The sequence below is a fragment of the Notechis scutatus genome, chromosome 1 (genome assembly GCF_049901735.1).
Source record: "Notechis scutatus isolate UNSWTSFEM ecotype Mainland chromosome 1, rNotScu1.2, whole genome shotgun sequence".
Taxonomy (NCBI): Eukaryota; Metazoa; Chordata; class Lepidosauria; order Squamata; family Elapidae; genus Notechis; species Notechis scutatus.
The window spans coordinates 216,276,041-216,294,968 of NC_142009.1; the positions used below are offsets into that span (position 1 = coordinate 216,276,041).

At 38.2% G+C, this 18,928-nt stretch overlaps 1 protein-coding gene across 7 annotated transcripts in view; it reads left to right on the forward strand.

The window, feature by feature from the left end:
• Positions 1 to 18,928, forward strand: part of MYLK (myosin light chain kinase) — a 197,074-nt gene that overhangs the window by 108,525 nt on the left and 69,621 nt on the right. For 6 of the 7 annotated variants that reach the window (XM_087950208.1, XM_087950207.1, XM_087950213.1 and 3 more), the window contains exons 14-16: positions 2,032 to 2,278; positions 9,926 to 10,006; positions 10,370 to 11,421. In XM_087950208.1, the coding sequence (XP_087806334.1) occupies positions 2,032 to 2,278; positions 9,926 to 10,006; positions 10,370 to 11,421 (1,380 nt within the window). Of the gene's footprint in view, positions 1 to 2,031; positions 2,279 to 9,471; positions 9,687 to 9,925; positions 10,007 to 10,369; positions 11,422 to 18,928 lie in introns of those variants that run through there. The other variant, XM_087950214.1, reaches the window with a different exon arrangement.

The following is an 18,928-nucleotide window of genomic DNA, read 5'->3' on the forward strand; positions in this document are numbered from 1 at the left end:
GACCCCTGAAGCATCATTTTACTCTTCAGATCTGAAGTAATGCATGGGCCTATTCATGATGTAGCACTTCCAAAAAGAGACTTAAGGTTACAATAGCTAAGGCCATGGCACTAAAGCTAAAGGAAGTGCAGCCCAGCCCTTGTGAGTATAGTGAATGATGGCAGTGAATTTTTGTGAAGAGAGTAAAGCAAAACACATAATGAAAGCAAATGTTATTTAGCCAAAATGAGACACCCAGCTGCATGAATATGCTTATGGGAATATGAAAAGGGTAAACTTATACACAAATGCTTTATTCGAGCATGCATCCATGGATATTACATATTAGGGCAGGGATGGAAAATTTCTATTGAATTATTTTATCAAGGCCCAAATTCTTTTAGGAATACTCTACTGTGGCTCACATGCATGGGAGTGGAGTTCCAAAGCAAAGTGAATGAAGCCATTCCCTTTCTTCCCACTCTCCCTCATTTTCTTCTATAGCCCATTTCTCAGTTTCTCTACTTCTGGCTGCACAGTCTCCTTGCAGAGAATATTGATGGAGTAAATAATAATGAAACAGTGAAGATAGTTTATGGAACATACCCCAAGATTAGCAGTAGATGAGAAAGGGTTAATCATTAAATTCTTGCATAAACATTCTTATATGTATATAATTATCTGCAAATGGGTTATGATTAAATATGTTGTGTAAAGGTTCAGAGCTTGATAATGACATTGTACACTGTTTTTTCCCCACCTATTATCCTCAGATATAATAGACAAATCCCAGTCTTCAGTCCATACAGGTATAGAATTCTAATCTAATGCATCTGGAGGGCACTAGGTTAAAGCAGGCTGTTCTCGGGTTTTGAAAAATTTGCATTTTTGGGGATTTATTACTAAGACTATAAAAATAGCAAATGAACAGCTACAAAGTTAACTGTCTTCTCCTGAGATAATTCTATACAAGGGAATAACTCTCAAGTTGAGATCCCTTGTGTCTTCATTCTAGAGTATGTGAAGCAATCTCAATTTTATTTAATAATATATTATTGTAAATTTCACATCAGAATTTTAGGATGCCAGGTACTGATTTTTTTTGGACATTTCATGGCTTCATTTTTCATTTGTCTAGATATTTAAAACAACCGTGGACTATATTTATCTTTCTTCCATTTATTTACTTAAACATTCTCTCCAGCCCACAGCAGACCATTTTTTTTTAAAGAAATACACAAAGTACCATCTGGGTTGTTGCTTTTTGTTTTAAAGACTTCAGATTTTTGGAAGCAAAAGAAACATGGAGATCCTCCGGGAAACTTCTTATAAAGTCAAACACATCTGAAATGACTGAGCTACCATCTCTTTACCTAGACACAATAATGTGTTCGCTCATCTTTTTTCCCCCAAAACGTTTCCCTCTGTATTTATAGATCACCTTGTTTGTTTGGTTCCCCCCCCTTTTTTTTCTTTGTAATCATATTAGACATGCCGTCGCTGTAGCTATTATGGAAACTTTTGTTACAGCAAACACTTAACTATTCAGATGGAAATTATTTGAGTATTGTTAGCTTCCTCAGGAAAAGGGATGGATGGATATGTATATAACATGCAAGTTTTCTGCATGTTGTGCAAAGTGACTTATGATAAAGTCTGAATTTAAACTTTTACTATTCTGAAGAATGACCTATTAACTTGTGATGAAAAAAAAGTGAAAGAAAACTTAAAAGGAAGTGACATGATCCCTTATTTCAGAACATAGCATTTTGTAAGTTTGTTTGCACTTTCACAAATGGCTGCTGTGGTAAGCATGGCCATTGAGGAAAGTATCCTCCTTATGCTATATAGAGAATTGCTAAAGATTATTACCTCTGCTGCTGCACTAGCCAGAATATTGTGAGTAGGTTCTCAATTCAGAATATGCATCCAAAGCAAAATATCCATAAAATGGTTTGTTAGAAGCTAAATGAAATTCAGCACACATGATTCCACCAGTGCTATTAAATTTTCTCCCTGCCCATCTTAACATTTTTTTTCTTTGTGTTCCAGAACCTCAGGATGGTATTCAGCCATGGTTTATTAGCAAACCACAGTCAGTGAGAGCAGTAGTGGGGCAGAACGTTATTATTTCCTGTGCCATTGCTGGAGATCCATTCCCCACAGTTCATTGGTTCAAAGATGGAGAGGAACTAACAACAGAAGCAGGCTATGAATTCCTACAAAATGAAGACATCTTTACCTTGATTATAAGGAATATTGAACCTTGTCATGCTGGCCAGTATGAAATACAACTCAGGTATGTTGAGGGAAGTATGTATTTATAGGAAGAGTAGCTTTTTCAGTTGTCTAAACATGAATAAGGCATTTTATTTCTATTGGGCTTTGCTTTCAAGAAAGTGTTCATTATATATTTTGCCAGTGGGTTCCTAGGATATAAATGCCTACATTAGTTGCCATATGGATTTCATATTAAACTATTGAAACAGTCAATATTCTCCTCACTACAAGCAGTTGCTCTCCTGGCCTATTCTTAGTTTCTTTATTAATTTGCTTACCTCTAATAATTTTTTTAACATTCAATCTGCAATTCACATGTGATCCTGTGTGTTTATTTGTTCTTTCTTTTCTCATATAAGGGTCAGTTAGAATCAAAGTCTTATATTAAAATGAGTGCTTTCATTTTATGCAACTCAAATCTTGAAAGAAACAGGCACACCTAGTGGGTTCTAGAGTCAAGGTCCCACAACCAAGAAATCCTTCACTCAGGAGAATGCTTCGAAACATTGTCCATTGGAAGCAATTGTGAGGCACAAAACATCATATTTGAACAAAACTTTGCATGGTAGAAGTATGGTCTACTTGTTATGAATGAACACAATTTGTTCAGAAATATTTTTTTGAATGTTTTGGTTATTCTACATTTTTGCTAGAACAACCCTGGTATTTCTGCCATGGGAACAGTGGGATTTAGGATTTGAGTTGCAAAAAATCTGGACCAGCTAAAAGTCATACAGGAGTAATCTGTTTGCTACCCGCTCACTGATTGGCTGGAGATCTGCAAAGTAACCTTACCTCTCACTTACCTGGAACTTGGAGGTGTTGAAACTGAAAGGAATGGGAACACAGAAGTGCCTTACCAAGTCTTGCAGAGAGCCAGGAATGTTAGTCAACTTTCTCCCTCTTCCCCAGTATTTAAATGGTTACTTTCCCCCCCTCTCCCCACTGGTTGTACACACAAAAACTTCTTAATCTGATAAATTAAAACGATACCTTTTAATTTGATAAAACAAGCATTAGTGAAAGAAAAGCAAAAGAGGGATTTCTCCCCCAACACACACACACACACACACACACACACACACACACACACACAGGGAGGGAGGGAGAGAAGAAGAGCCCTCCCTGGCTACTCTCATTTGCATCTGAAATGGACATTCTCAGTAGCATTCAGAATAAAAGAATAGCCAGGAGTCATAATTCATGCATATATCCTTGCTCAGCAAAACCTCTTTTGTTTTCAGGCTTAAAGCACTACAGTCCAAAATTGTAAGAAACATGTCAAATCAACTAGTTAAAACTAGCTTTTATAAGCCATACTATGGATTTCATCCACAGCGTGCTCTCAGTTAATACATATTTAAGCTAAATAGCCAACCATAGAGAGTATTTTTATATTCTTAAGTGCACTTTGAAGTCTCCATAAACAAAAAGGGCATGAGAGAATGTAGGGGGCAGAATGGGCAGACACCAAATTTTTTAAAAAAGAAAGAAAACCAAGAGCCAAAATTACTCTTTGCTTTTCAAATGGACTCAAAGTCAAAAACTGCAAAATGAGTTGACCAGGTTAAATAAGCCCACTAATATAGACATTTTGAAAAGCAGTCAAGTCAAATTCTGTTGATGATGGCTTGCTGAGTTTAGCTGCTCATGTATCGTACTCACTCTTTTGTCCTGTTTTATGGAGCCTGGAGGGTGCCTTTGAGGATGAAGATACTTTATACTGTATATAAAGACTAACAGTATGCCATATTTGGATCTGTAGATCTGGCATAAGTACTCTTGCTGCATCATTTGGCTTCTTAATGAAGCTGATGTTTTTCCTGGCTCCCATGGTGGGCTACTTTGGGTCAGGAAATATGCAGTTGATAAGGAAAGCAGTGGAAGAAATCCCCTCATTCTCATCACTGTCCCATCAGTGCACATTGTGAGAAAGGAAAGAGTGGTGCACACTCAGTTGAACCAAATGTTTGAAGACCACATGGATGTAAAGTTAGGACCTGATGCTCTTAGCAATTCTGACACATCTTCCTGCATCACTGAAAGTTAAGTTAATTGAGCTGAAGAGTTTGGAGAGCCAAACTTTTTGGTGATTACCAGATAAAACCTGGCAATCAGAGGAAATCAGATACAAATGGTGGTGAAATTCCGATCTTCCATCATATTGGATGGCTGATTTTCTAAAATCATTAATTGCATGATTGCACTTATCAAGTTCCATACATTCTACCATTTGTACAATCAATCTCCCCCCTCACTCTAGTGTAACTTCCTACATCAGCATAATCACTCCATGTATGGGATGAAATGAACTGCAATTCATAAAAGTCCCTGCCTTTTAATAAAAGGTGCTACCAGTATCCTGACTTTTTTGCCACCAGAAAGTAACATGGTGGCTCTCTTCCTATGTATCCTTTTATCATAAAAGCTAAAAACCCAATGAAACATCTAACATGCTGCGACCGAGAACAATTGTGTTATGAACAGAAGATGTCTCTATTCAGGTTGCTTCTAGAGCGAAACATCTGAACAATATGTTTAAGTCCAGTCTAGTCCCCTGTGAAATTAGCTGGTCGGTACCAGTTGAGAGTTTGGATCCCCAAACTCTTCAGCTCATTTTTTATTTATTTATTTATTTATTTATTTATTTATTTACTTATGTTTATTTTATTTTTGTCAAAAGCTTACAATATAACAGAAACAAGAATAAACATAAGGTGTTTTTTTTTTTAAGTTTTATTTGGGTTTTCACAAAAACAAAATACAAATAAAACATCTTTTTTGAAAATAGCATGGTCCCAGGTTATCACTTCTTCATACAGACATCAAACTCAATTTCATGCTTATTTTTATATTCTATTCCATATCTTATTACCGTTTTATATTTTCTACATAGTTTTTCCCCTCTTTTAATTTTCTCAACTTTATTTTAATTATCTCATCTCAATCAAATCATTATATTTATACTTTTGTCTGTCCTGTTTCAATTTCATATTATCTTTTCTTATTAAACAATTTTTTCCCTGTAGTTACCAATTGGAGTATGACACCTTTATATCTTTTAATTTTATCCATTCAAACTCTTATTTAACTTCAATGTATACCTTTAAGATTATAGCATTCAATATAATACATAACTTCCAATTGAATTCTGCTTGGTACATTCTTAAAATACACTCTATATTCTTAGAGTCACTTGGATTTATACTAGTCCAGAAAGGGTTGGAGCTGAAAGAAAGTAGGATGTAAGAATACCTTCAAGCTATGTATTTATTTTATTGGGGGACAATGGTGTAGTGGTTAAGGCATCAGGCTAAAAATCAGACCACCATAAATTCTAGCACTGCCTTAGGCACAAAGCCTGTTGGGTGACCTTGGGCCAGTTTCTTTCCCTCAGCCATAGGAAGGAGGCAATGGCAAACCACCTCTGAAAAACCTTGCCAAGGGATTTGTGAATGAACATGGGGAAAAGGCAGCTGAGGACAGTTTGTTGTCTCATCTGCCAAATATATAACAATGCATTGTGTTAAATAGACTTCCACTCAGGTATCTTGTACAATATTCTTACAAGGAGCCTTATCAAGCATTTATAAGGTTACATTGCAATTATCTGTAGAGTTTGAATTTAGATCGTTTTAAAAAATTACACTTTAAAAATATGAAATGTTTTAAGTAACTTAAAAAAAAACCTTTTAACCAAGACTAATCAGTTACAAAACTGTATTATCTGGTATGGTGTTAAAAATATAGTTGCATATCTTTTTACTGATAATATTATTACATACTATTTAATGCACTGAGATGTATTCCCTTATTTGGGTAATTATTTTTATTTTGTTTAACCTACATGGCTGTTTTGGTCTGGGATCACATGCTACCTTTTTTATTTGATTAGAAAAATGTTCAGATTGGGAAAAAAAATCACATTTTTTCCATCTTTGAATGGAACATTAAAAGTGTTCCACTATATTTGGTAGGCTTTACTCTAGAATAAGGGTGCCTGTTTTTGCAAACTTCAGAGTAATCTTTAAATTTTACTCTTCACAGTTATGTGTTCTCTTTATTGACGTTAATATTCAAATAATTGTTAATTCTGCTGTTGTTACCGTGTTTCTCACAAAATAAGGCCAGGCCTTATTTTTTTTTTTTGACCCCTGAAAAAACGGCTAGGCCGTCTTTTCGGGGGTGACTTAATTTCCTCCCCACCTAGAGCGACCCATGTGCGTACTTCTCCACGAGGCCACTTCTATCAGCCGACGAAAGCTCCCTGAAGGCAGAGTCCCCAGCCGCTTTGGGGCGAGGGTGGCTGCCCGTGTCCCCTTGCCATTAGGCAGTGTCTTTTGGGTGATGGAAGCTCCCCGATGGCGAGGGGACACGGGCAGCCACGCCTCGCCCCGAAGCAGCTGGGGACTCTGCCTTTGGGGAGCTTTCGTCGGCTGATAGAAGTGGCCTCGTGGAGAGGGGATTGTGCATGGGCACTCGCCCCGAGGCAACTTCTACCAGCAGATCGAAGCGGCTGGTGACTCTGCCTTCAGGAAGCTTCTATCAGCTGATGTTCTATCAGTAGTAGATCGGGGTATTCTAGCCTAGGCTACCTGCAGGGCACTCCTAAAGGCAAGTTTTCTCCCCCCCCACCCCCCACCCTTCCCCCCCCCATTTCTCTTCACCTCATGTAGTTCTAACGAACGATGTGAGAAATGGCAGGGAAACGCATGGTTTAAATAGGCCTAAATTTTGGGGGTGGGGCTTAATTTCACCTCATGCCTAGAAATCATGCTGGGCCTTCCTATTGGTGGAGGCCGTATTGTTGTAGAAACACGGTACTAGTTATGATAAATGGGATCATAGTTTATCCTTTGATGCCAGGGAGTTTGTGTGTAGTGAGCTTCTGTGTTTGGGTGAGTTTCTCACCCAAAGTCGCTTATGTGAGATGTATGGGTATATAAATTATAAATATAAAGAGATAAGGTTATTTTTATATTTGATGTTTATTTTGAATAAAAATGAGATTGTGTGGGCAAGAGGCTTTTACTGTGCTTGTGGTTTAAACATAAAATACAGATGTATGGATTGATATCAGTATGTTTCAAATTGATTATACCTTCAAAGTTGTGGGTTTAAGCATCATAAGAAATGAAAGCAGTTCCTCCTGGGAAGAAGGTAGGACCAGCAGGCTCTACCTTACAGTCCTTAGCGGTTCTTATGACTAATATGAAAAGATATTTTTAGATTATATGGGTATTAGACACCTATATTACTACTTTGCTTAATATTTACCATGTAGTTGATGGACGCTGCTAGCCACCAGTTTGTATAATTGTAACATTGCTTAGTTTTAAGGATCAATTTCTTGTGGATCCCTCTTTTGCAATATGCTCACAGAACTTTTTCATTGCAAGCACAGCTACTTCACTTGTAATATATGATTGTCCTAGTACAGGGGTGTCAAACTCAATGCCTGTGGAACAGATCCAGCCCATGGGGTGCTTAAATCTGGCCTATAGGGCTGGCCTGGAAATATCAAAGGACCGGTCCACGATGCCTCTCCCGGCCAAAAACGGGCTACACCTCAGCATCCGCAACACCCATTTTTGCCGGCAGGATGCTGCAGGAAGCGTCCGTCCTGTCTCCTCCTCCCCCTCTCCCTGCCTCCCCACCCCCGGCCTGCAGAGGAGAACTACAATGCTGATCTGGCCCTCGAAGAAATCCAGTTTGACACCCCTGTCCTAGTAGATTGGTTAATCTGTCTGTTTTCTGTATTTTCACCCACAGGATTCATTGGTCTACAATACATTGTGCTAAGATATAAAGTTGTTTGTTTGGCTTGATTTTGGTGTCTTTTCTGAATCTAGATATTGCTATTTGTGAGTCACCATTAGCAATTTGCAGTGCTGCACGTACAAAGCTGCTTGTGGTTTATTCAAACAATGATTAAACTCCCTATGGTTAGCATAAGTATGTGGATCTCTTTGTGGCAGCTGATATGTAACAAAAGCTTGAATCAAAGTTAAAAGCCACAGCTTCAAAGTTTAAGAATAGGGATAATTGTGGGATAATTGTTGATTACTAAACTTGATAATTAGTTATTGCTGGGCATCTCGTGTTTTCAAAACTTCATAACATGAAGCAATTCTTTTTTAAAAAATAAAACTTAGTGCTGTGTGTGTCAACTGTGCTAAACCCTCTCAGAATAAAGTAATTAATGTAACTAGTACCAATTAATACCTGCTTCACAACAGCTTTTCTCCCAATATTGCAATAAATACCTATGGGATAAAAATGATGAGAAGTCTTTTTATTAAGAGTGTAAAGAGTGTTGGATCCTTTTTTTTAGGGCTAAAGGCTAAGTTCTCTTGGACAATGAAGTAGTTATGTGGAGTTCAATTTTGTCCCAAACCCCAGATGGACAAATTATACATTTTTTCTTCCTTTCTGTCTCTCATCTATTGATTACCCTATTGATAATTTCATTCTCAAATTAAGCTAAGGTTAATCTACAAGTAGTTATATTTTTAGTTTTATTGTTTTTATTCACATTTATATAAGCTTGCACCACCTGTCTTCCAGCATGCAAACTCTGGTAGCATTCAGTTTGAAATAAGTAAATTTCATATAAGTAAATTTCTCATTCCTAGTTTAGAAATTATGCTCTTAATAGTATGGATCAAGCAAACTATAGTTTATTCAGTCATGTTAAGATTTTTTTTTTTTTAGCCTTGTATTTTATTTTGACAAGGTTGTTGAAGTACAGCAAGCCTGAAAGTAGAACCGGCATTTCTCTTAAACAATTTTTAAAAACCACTTTTAGATCTAGTTTGGGATAGCAAAATCTTGAAAATCCATCTGATATACTGTCTACCTCTTCTTCAGCAGTTGGCAGAGAAAGCCCTTTTTTTTTCATAAAATGGCAAGCTGCTTAGGATGTGGTAGCAATGTTTACACAATCTGAATTACATTCCCCCCCTCTTTTTTTTTTTTTTACATCTCTCGGGGAGATGAACCATTTGAAGATGTATCTGCTGTGAAGCATAACATGGTACTGAGGGCGGGCGGGAAGAGGGGAAAGTATTTTAATGACTTTAATGGGAGTCATTTTCTGCAGGCATCTCTGGCATTCCTCTGCAAAAGGAAGAATAAGGGCTCAGCACCATATATGGTGACACTTTTATTATTATTTTTAAATATAAACATGCACAGGCTGAAACAATCTGTGAGGGTTGATTATACTGTTTGATGGGGGAGGGAAAAGGAGGAGCAGGGAAAGGAGACCCTATTTTTAATGTCTCAGTGCAAGGAAAGTTGAAAGCTTGGTCTTGTATAAACAAAGACTGGGACAAGAATTAGAAAGAGTGTAGATGCTGTAAAGCGGCTCTTTTCCTTCCCACCCAACCCCTTCGGCTAATTTTCTTCAAGTTACTTGTTTAGAGGTATATTCTCTTCTGATTTCCACCTGTGGCTTTATTTTTAGGAGAAAAGTTTGGAGTGGGTGGAATGAGGAATAATGTTTCTTTCTGGCCAATGATGAAGTAACTATCTACTACTGGAATGCTTGGCTGGGGAACAAAAAGAAATCAGCATACTGCAGGATTGATCTCTTCTGTGTACTATCTAACAGAGAGAAAAAAAATTTTTTTTGGCTGAGTCTCACTTTGTTGTACTTTTTCAGAAACCCAGTTGGAGAATGCAACTGTCAGGTATCTTTGACGCTGGGAGAAAATTCATTTTCCAAAGAAGGAACGCAAAAAAAGTGAGTACAGTTCCCAGGGACTTATGTGGGTGGGTTTTATTTTTTGCTCAGCTAACTCTCTTTCCTTGTAGACTTGGGTTGGCTGCTGTTCAATCTAATCCCCAAATGTGACCCAACAAGCTGTTTTTATCATACAGCTGACAATGTGGAGCACTTTTTAAAAAATTTAGTTCCCTTATATGGTTCCTGAAGTCATCATTGATGCAATAAACTATTCCTCTAATCAGCCTTCCCTTCTATAAACATATTTTGTCCTTTCTCTGAGGGGGTGATTCCTGAATTCATTAAACCAGCTCTTTGCTCCCCCTCTTTCTCTTTTCCCGCCCCTTCCTCTCTCCCTCTCAAACTCTTCTCTGCTTACAGTGGGAGGCAGAAAGTACGACAAGAGGCTGATTGTGGAGAGGATGCACTGACATTCAGAAACATCAGTGGCTCCTTCAAGAGGAATACTGGGGAAGGCCAGCAAGTTGAGGAAGAGCAGGAAAGTGTCCGTGGAGTGCTTAAAAGACGAGTAGAAACCCGAGAGAGCACAGAGGAGAAGCTAAGGCAACAGGAGGCTGAGCAGATTGACTTCCGGGACATTTTGGCAAAGAAAGTTAACACCAAAACTTTTTCTGAGGAGGAGTTGAAGGATATCCCAGCCAAACAAATGGACTTCCGTGGTACCCTGCAACGGCAGGTCAAGCCGAAAACCTTGTCAGAAGAAGAAAGGAAGGTCCATGCTCCACAACAGGTAGACTTTCGTGGAGTATTGGCAAAAAAGGGCACTCCCAAACCTTCCTTACCAGACAAGGCAGCAGGTTCAAAGCCAAGCACCCCAGATTTTAGATCTGTGCTTGCTGCAAAGAAAAAAACACCAACTGAAAATGGTGGCCCTGGGACTCAAGTCCAGAATGTGAATGCCAACTCTGAAGTGCAGAAATCTAGTGCCACCAATAAAGTGCCAGATATCAGCATCACCTCTAAAAATCCTGTGACATCCAAGAAGTTGGACGCTGTCAATGCTACTTCGAAACTGCCAGAGACCAGCACTGTTTTGGAGTCCCAGGATACCAGCTCTAGGCATAAAATACAGAATGCTAGCATCAAGAATGAAAACCAAGTTACTAACTCCAGCTCTGAAATGTCACATGTTAAATCAAGGGAGAAAGAGAATAAGAATGACAGTAATTGCAAAGGTGACTACCCACCAGAAGTAGATGGACGGATAACTGAAGATAAAGGAAAAGATAACAAAATAGAGCCTGAGGGAATAGCACCATCCTTTACTGAAAAGCTACAGGATACCAAAGTAGTAGAAGGTGAAAAACTGGTCTTGCAATGTCAGGTATCCTCAGATCCACTTGCTACTATCATCTGGACTCTGGACGGCAAAGTCATCAAATCATCAAAGTTTATTGTTCTCTCCCAAGAAGGTAAATTGATGTAAACAGCAAGGAAACCCCATTGCATGCTGCTGGTTACAGCCTACTTCTTTGATTTCATTATTTTTAACTATGATATCTCACTCTAATTTTGTTTACTTCTATCCCTTTAATTGATTCAAAATTTGTCAGGATTTTGATTTTCTGCAAGGAGCAAAAAATAGTCTTTTTAAAACGTTTTCTTCAACTTAAGAAACATCAGGCAAATTTGTATTACAACAGTGCGTGTAAATTCAGATTTATGTTTTATATAAATATAAACTTCAGGTGAGGAACTCCTTCATAGCAATTGACTCTTTTCATTTTTGGTATCTAAATCCTGGCATAATTACCATATTAAACGAAAATTTTGCTTTGTGTTGAAATTGAAACAGCAGCAACTAATTGCTTTGGGATTTATATTGTTTAAACATGTTCTTTAATCCAGAATGAAACAAAATATAGGAAAATTAATTCCCAATTTGCTCTAGTTAAATATTAATTTACACTGATATTATTTATAATTTAGCTTCTACTATTCTACAAGGATATGAGAAGTCAATAATACTTAAACAATAAGCATATGCTAATTTCTTCAAACCTAAAGATTAAATTATAATGTAAAAGTTATCTAACCAAGTTCTAACTTCAGAAGTCAGAACATTCTTTGCCAAATATTAGACTAATCTTTACTTGGTCTATTGGGGAAATCCCGGGATTGCTAAAGAGCATGGTGGTTGGGAATTTTGGAAGTTATAGTCCCAACCATTTGAAAGGCCCAGGTTGAAGGAGGCTGAATTAAGACCCCCTTTTACATATACATTTTACATACATTTTAAGATGAAAGTGAATGCTCATGATGTAAAATAATTCTAGTTGTATTTATTTGTCTTGTGTTCTCTTCACTTTTTTTGTTTAACTATATGTTGCTCTTTTTCTGGTCTTTACATAACATGATCAACTGAAAGAAAGTAGTATAAAGGCTTTGTTTATATCTTGGAAGATGGGGGGAGAGAAATGATTGTATATTGCCTCAAAAGGCATTGGAGCATAAAAGAGATATAATATACTGAAATACTTGAAGTGATAAGCCATGAACTAATAACAATATATTTTATAAGGTTTATCTTATATCTTACTTGAATTCTGCAATCGACATTTAAAATTGTCACTCACTACTGATATTGTGAGCTTGTGGCAAATAAAGGTATAAGGGATAAATTGTAATAATCACTATTTTAACAAAAATCAAAAATACATACATGGTTTTGAAGATAGCTTTTTCTTCCCAGGACCATGTTGCACTATATTTGTTGCTGAGTTAATAACACTTTTGTCATTCCTCAACATTGGGTATGCTGGTTGCTGGGAATTATACTTCAATATCATTGGAGAATCACAGATTCTCCATATTAGCCACAGTTCCAGCTTAATGATTAGAGTAATTTTGGGGAAAAGTAAGATCAAGAGGGGATGGTTCCTTTTTCCATGGGTCTCTGTCCTCCCACTATCATCACAGTTAGCTGGTTGTCAGAGAAGTTGTAGTCAAATGAACAGCACTGGCTTTGATTCATCCTCCTGTGTACCACTGTTAGTGCCACTCATGGGCCCGTCCATTCTGTACCAATAGCACAGGTGAACAAGCACATAGGCAGAAACCTTGACAATGACGAGGAGAAATGGAGCTACAGCCAAAGCAGAGGTGGGGCCTTTAGAGGGTATGAATCTTCAAGACTACTTAGACCACTGTGTTGATTTAAACATTTCACTGTACTTGTGTTTCTGTTAGTTAACAGGAGGCAGAGAGTATCTAAAGGGCATATAGCAATAAGCTAGTTCTCATTCATCTATGCATGGTTTGGTGATAACAGATCTCTAAAAATATCATTGTCCTTGGCTCTCTTATTTTTATGCTCCCAAACATGTCTTCAAGTCAATTTTGATTCCTAGCAATGGAAGAGGACTAGAATTCAGTCTCTTACTTTCTATCCTGGAGCCTTTAACAACTACTATACCCCCAATTGGCCCTCCCTTGGGTTATTTTATCATATAAGTGAAGTCAAAGATATAGGAAGGACTAGGCCTTGTTTTTTTCTAGGCAGCTCTGTACCTATATTGCTTCATTCAGTGTCTGCACCAAATTATCAAGCCGTTGGCTATGATACTTCTAGGCTATCTTTCAAGGAACCTTTGAATATATTACAAAAAACAATGCAGAAAAATTGATAGAAATAATGGATTCCAGCATCTTAAACACCCAATCTTCCTAAAATTAAAATACAGATGTAGCAGAACCCAGAAGAGTCCAATCAAAGAGGGTGGAGGAAATTTTCTCCTGGTTTGCAATTGCATTGCAGTGCTTGAAGGCTTCAATGATTGAAAGTGAATCTATTGCCTAGACAATCAGTCAGTGAATTGCACCTGACTGACATACATATGGCAGTGGGATTTGAGGTACTGCCATTCCTGAAAACTGATGTGGAAATAAATAAATGTTAATGATTGCTATTTGTGTTGTTCTGCCCTGCATTTCAGGGGCATTGTTTATGACATACATAAAAATATACTGTGAACAGATTTGTCTAACTTGAATTTCCATACTGGTTTACGACAGCTTGGTTTTGAAAATCCTGATTTGTTAGTCCTAAAAGCTTGATATTCTTTAAAAATAAATAAACTTAAACTTAAAATAATGACTAAATTAATTTTTATAACTAGATTTTTACATGTGTCCTTTACCTGTTCTTGCATATGTACTTTGAAGCAATTAATTAATTTTACAGTTAACATTAATTTTAATTCCTATGAAGAACAGAGAATCTATCCAGTGAGGGATATAATCCCATACTCTTAAACTTTCAGCTAATCAATTTCTATTAATAGCAATTTAATTTTTTTATTAAAACATTGTTTCCTGTCATTATAAACTAAGTTAAATTTCTCCTGCTCAAATTTCTGAAGAATATATCTTCTGCTAATCTGATTTAAATAAAATATCAGTACGTAGCTCTAGAGTAAAGAGATCCTGATTTATTTTTCTCTATATATTATCATCAATATATTAATCCCTCTGTCAGGATTCTGGTAGTTACCCCAATTAAATCATGAGTCTTGAGCCACACTCCCAAAACTTCAAAGGATTTACTGGAAGTCAACAGGTCAGCATGACCTGGACGTAGCTGACTCTGAGACATGTAATTCACTGTCACCCTTGACTCTACTTTCCCCCCCACCCCTTTGGGTGTATCATAATTCATATTCTCCAATGAAACATGTCGATAGCCAAGAGTCATCAATCATGCTCTCCAATTAGATTTTTACGCGGCGGAAGCTTCAGTCATCTAATCAGTCTCTGAAAAAAATATGAATGGAATGTACTTTCGATTCCACACTGCTGCCTGCTCTTTGAAACTCCACCCCACTTCTTTCTGTTGACAACTATAAAATGTGTATGGAAAATGTTTTGTGTGTTGACATTCGGCTCCCCTCGCTTCTTGAAGGTGACCTGTACGACACACACAAAAAAACAAATTGATTGCAGGTATAGAAACTTATGCTCATTACCCCCACCCCCCAATGACCTATTTAATAAGTCCCTTAATAAAAGGCAACTTTTGAATATTTTGAATGTATAGTATAGGGAGAGCAAATGAGATCTAGATCAATTATTCCTTAAATAATACTTCAATTTAGAGCCATTCCTCTTGGTTTTAAGTATGCAGGGGTTGTCATAATTTTGTACATTTGATGCAATCTATATAACACCATTGTCCACTGTTTCATCTATGTTATTCTTAGAAACTATAAATTTGCTTAGGATGAATTGGGATTCACTTCATGCAATAGCAGCACTAGAAAAAAGCAGTAAAATATTTATTTGACCAAGTTAGGAAGTCATCATTCTTTCACTGGTTTTAACTATTTACTTACCATATGCATGTGTGGATATTTAAAAAGCAATGATTGAGTTTGTTTTAATAACTATATTTATCTCTTAAAATATATTCTCACTATAATTTTTTTCTTATCCCAGTTATTCATTTGGCTTTGCTACTCTAATTTTTGCTCCGTTACAGATCGGAGTACAAAAAGCATTAGTTTCTACTTAGATGACCTTTGTAGTTTAAATAAGTACTGTGCCCGAAGCAAAAAATATAATTTAGTAACTTTAAGACATCAGTCATAGAATAAGGAATCCTGATTAAATGCTGAGCAGTGTATTCATAATTCTACAATTTTTACCCCATTCTTTAGCCAAAAAAGGCTGTCAGCATTCCAACTAACCAACTCCAAACCAATAAACTCTGAGACAAACATTTCCTCAAAGTTCCATTTTATTAGAGTTGTCATATTGGCACATCTGGGAAAACCTGAATCTGAGAGTTCCAGGTTTTCCCTTTCCAAAAGAAAATCAAAGATCCATCCCCTGCAATCCATCAGTCCATCGCATGGCCCAATCAAATCTTCGTTCCAAGTCACTCCCTTCCAGGTGCAGGGCAACATGTCCTTGAATCTCTGAGAAAGAATAATGTTGTGTTTAATCTTCTACCTCACTATTAATTTCCCCCTCCCAAATTCCCAGGCACTGAATAGGGCAGCCTCAAAACTTCCAAGTAAAAAATGGCTTCCAAGGCTGACAAAGGCAGCTTATAAAAATCAATAGTCAGATAACCCTGTACTTTAGCTAATGATAAGAAAAATAAGGAACATGGAACAAGATGGTAAGGGATGGACTGGGTGGTAATTTCATGAACTACATAGGAAATTTCTGATTCTGAGCATTGATCCAGCCAGCTCATTACTGATTAACAGTGGCTGCCCATGATAGGACTGCTTCCCAGTTCCTATACAGAATTGTCGGAATTTGAATCTGGTAGAGTAGTGCAAGTAAACCAACATCTGTTATTTCCATCCCATCAGATTTGGTATAGGAGGGAAAAAATTACAAGTAGTCCTTGATTTATGACCACAATTGGGACTGGAAATCCAATTGTAAGTCATTGGGGTCATAAGGCACCCACCTAATCAGATTCATTTTTTCAACATTTTTGCTGTGATTGTTAATCGAATCACCATGGTCATTAAGCAAAAACATTTTTCAGAATTAGTCTTTTCCTTTCTTTTCTTTTGCCGGAAATCAGCAAAAAAGAGAGCAAGACAAGTACCCGAAATGCAATCACATGACTGCAGGAGGAGCCCACAACATTTATGATGGACAAAAGTGCTTTATGAGATGTAAAGTACCTGCTTTGAGGCCATTGTAACTCCAAATATAAACCACCAGTCATAAGTTGAGGATTTCCTATACACTCAAATGTTATATAACTATTCTGTCAATCTATCTGTAGCAACTCTCAATAAGTTTTGCATTTAATACTGATCTCAACTATTGAAAAGTCTGGCGCAGCAGGGAGAGGATGAATTAATGTTACTTGGAACTAACTTACCTTAATGGATTTAATTTCTACAAAAGCTCTTTTTGAATTGCTAATGCGTTATCCATAGCAGAAAGAGAATAATGAGAATTAAGCTTCAGGCATACTGTTTGCTGTAACATTATCACACACTTGCTTTCATTTTTAATATTGCTTTCCGGTAATTAGTCCAATTTTATATGTAGTTTGATTAGACAGTTCTGCAGAGGTTTGTTTTTTTTAAAAAAAAACAAACCTATGTTTAAAACAAGATTGATAAAACATCAGATAGTAATTATTTTACTATGCTTGTCCTCTTAAGAGTAGGTATGGATAGATGTTGTTAATAGTAATTGATTAAAATTATCTGTAAAATATAGTATCCTGTATGGTTGTCTGATTCTACCAGCTGTATTTGGCAGCCTTTCTATCTCACATAACAAACCTCTCTCTCATACACACACATAGAGTTCCCCTCCTTATCTTCCAGCAGTAGAAAGCATGGTAGAAATGAGTTAAAGTAACAAGGTAGCCACCCTAAAAGAAGATCTAAACAGTAAGTGGGGGAGCAGAACTAGATAGAAATGAAGACCAAGGAAGACATTATGGAATAGGGAAGGAGAGGAAAAGAGCAAGTAGTCCTGTTTAGATGTCACAAAATGAGTTAAATTTATTGGAAAAGTACTTCTTCTCAATGACTAATATTCAAAGAAATGCATATTTTTCAGTACAGTCATTACTATAGTTGTTCAAAGTTGTCTGTCCAGTTCTTTCATCATCTTATTCTATTCTTATCAGGTCGTGTTCACTACCATCAACCATTGTAGCCTTGTGAGAAACAGTTGCAAGAGGTTAAAAACAGTGCTGTGTTGCAGCAGCCTTACTTCTGATGTTTCTGAAAGGGGGGTAGATTAAACCCTTTGGTACTTGGTTATGGGTGCTGCAATGCATACCCCTTCTCCTCTTTCAGCTTAACATACACAAAGCCACTGAGAAAGGTCTTTGGATGAGATATCATCAATGTTGTTTCATATCATAGGTACAGTGAAAGTCTTGGTGCCTGAAAGCTGCTAAGGGGGAAATAGACTTTGGCCCAATCCAAGCAAGATGGATTGCCTGTGGATTTGAAGCTAACAGATTCTGGTTTTAGCCTCAGTTTTGTTCTGCATAGGGATATGTTCACCCTAGACAGAGTTGACTTGAGATCTCTTGGACTCATACTTACTGCTAGAACAGGGGTGGGCAAACTACGGCCCGCGGGCCACATCCGGCCCGTTGGTCTGTCCAATCCGGCCCGTCCCTGAAAAAAAATCACTGGGCGTGGCATATTGCCCTGTGCTGCGTGGCCCCCAAAACTGCAAAACAGTGCAGAGCGCTCTCGGGGTAGGAAAGAAAAGAACTTTGCAAAGGCCTCGGCTGGGAGTTCGAAATCACCTTCGAGTGCGACCTCTCCGAAGGTGAGTCCCCACCAATCCCCCTTTTTTTTCTGGGGCTTCCAGGCTTAAACTTTGCAAAGGCAAAGTTTGCAGGCTGGAGCGTCTTCCCGCCGAGGAGCAGGAAGGGTTCCGCCCGGCAGGTGGGCGGGCTGCTTAAACTTTGCTCGGGCAGCACTTTAAAAGCCTGCTCCCAGCACCCGAGCAACTTCCCAGCAACTTTCGGCTTCCTTTTAACTCGCGGGTGCTCGCGCCTGGCCCCGAGCCGCGTGGCAGAGGGGAAGCCCTGCTTGGAGGAGGCGACCCGGCGGTGCTCCGGCAGCAGCAACAGGCAGTTCCGCCCCAGGCTCCGCTCAGGTGTCCGGCTGGGGCTGTCAGGAGTTGCTACTGCTGGCGCGGCTCCAGTCCCGCGTTGCCTTGGGAAGGAAAAGGCAAAACCAGGAGCCGCTGAGCCTGAGCCTCCGGTGCCGCTGCTCCCATTGCAAAGCACCGCCGCGGCTCTTCCTTTTTGCCTTTCCCTTCCCGAGGCAACGCGGGACTGGAGCCTCATGGAGCCGTGCCGGCGGTAGTAACTGCTGACTCAGGGGGCCTCCGAGGGGAGGGAAAGGAGGAGAAGAGGGGGGAAGGGGGGGCGATTCCCAAAAAATCTTGTGCTGACCCGGCCCGCCTGTC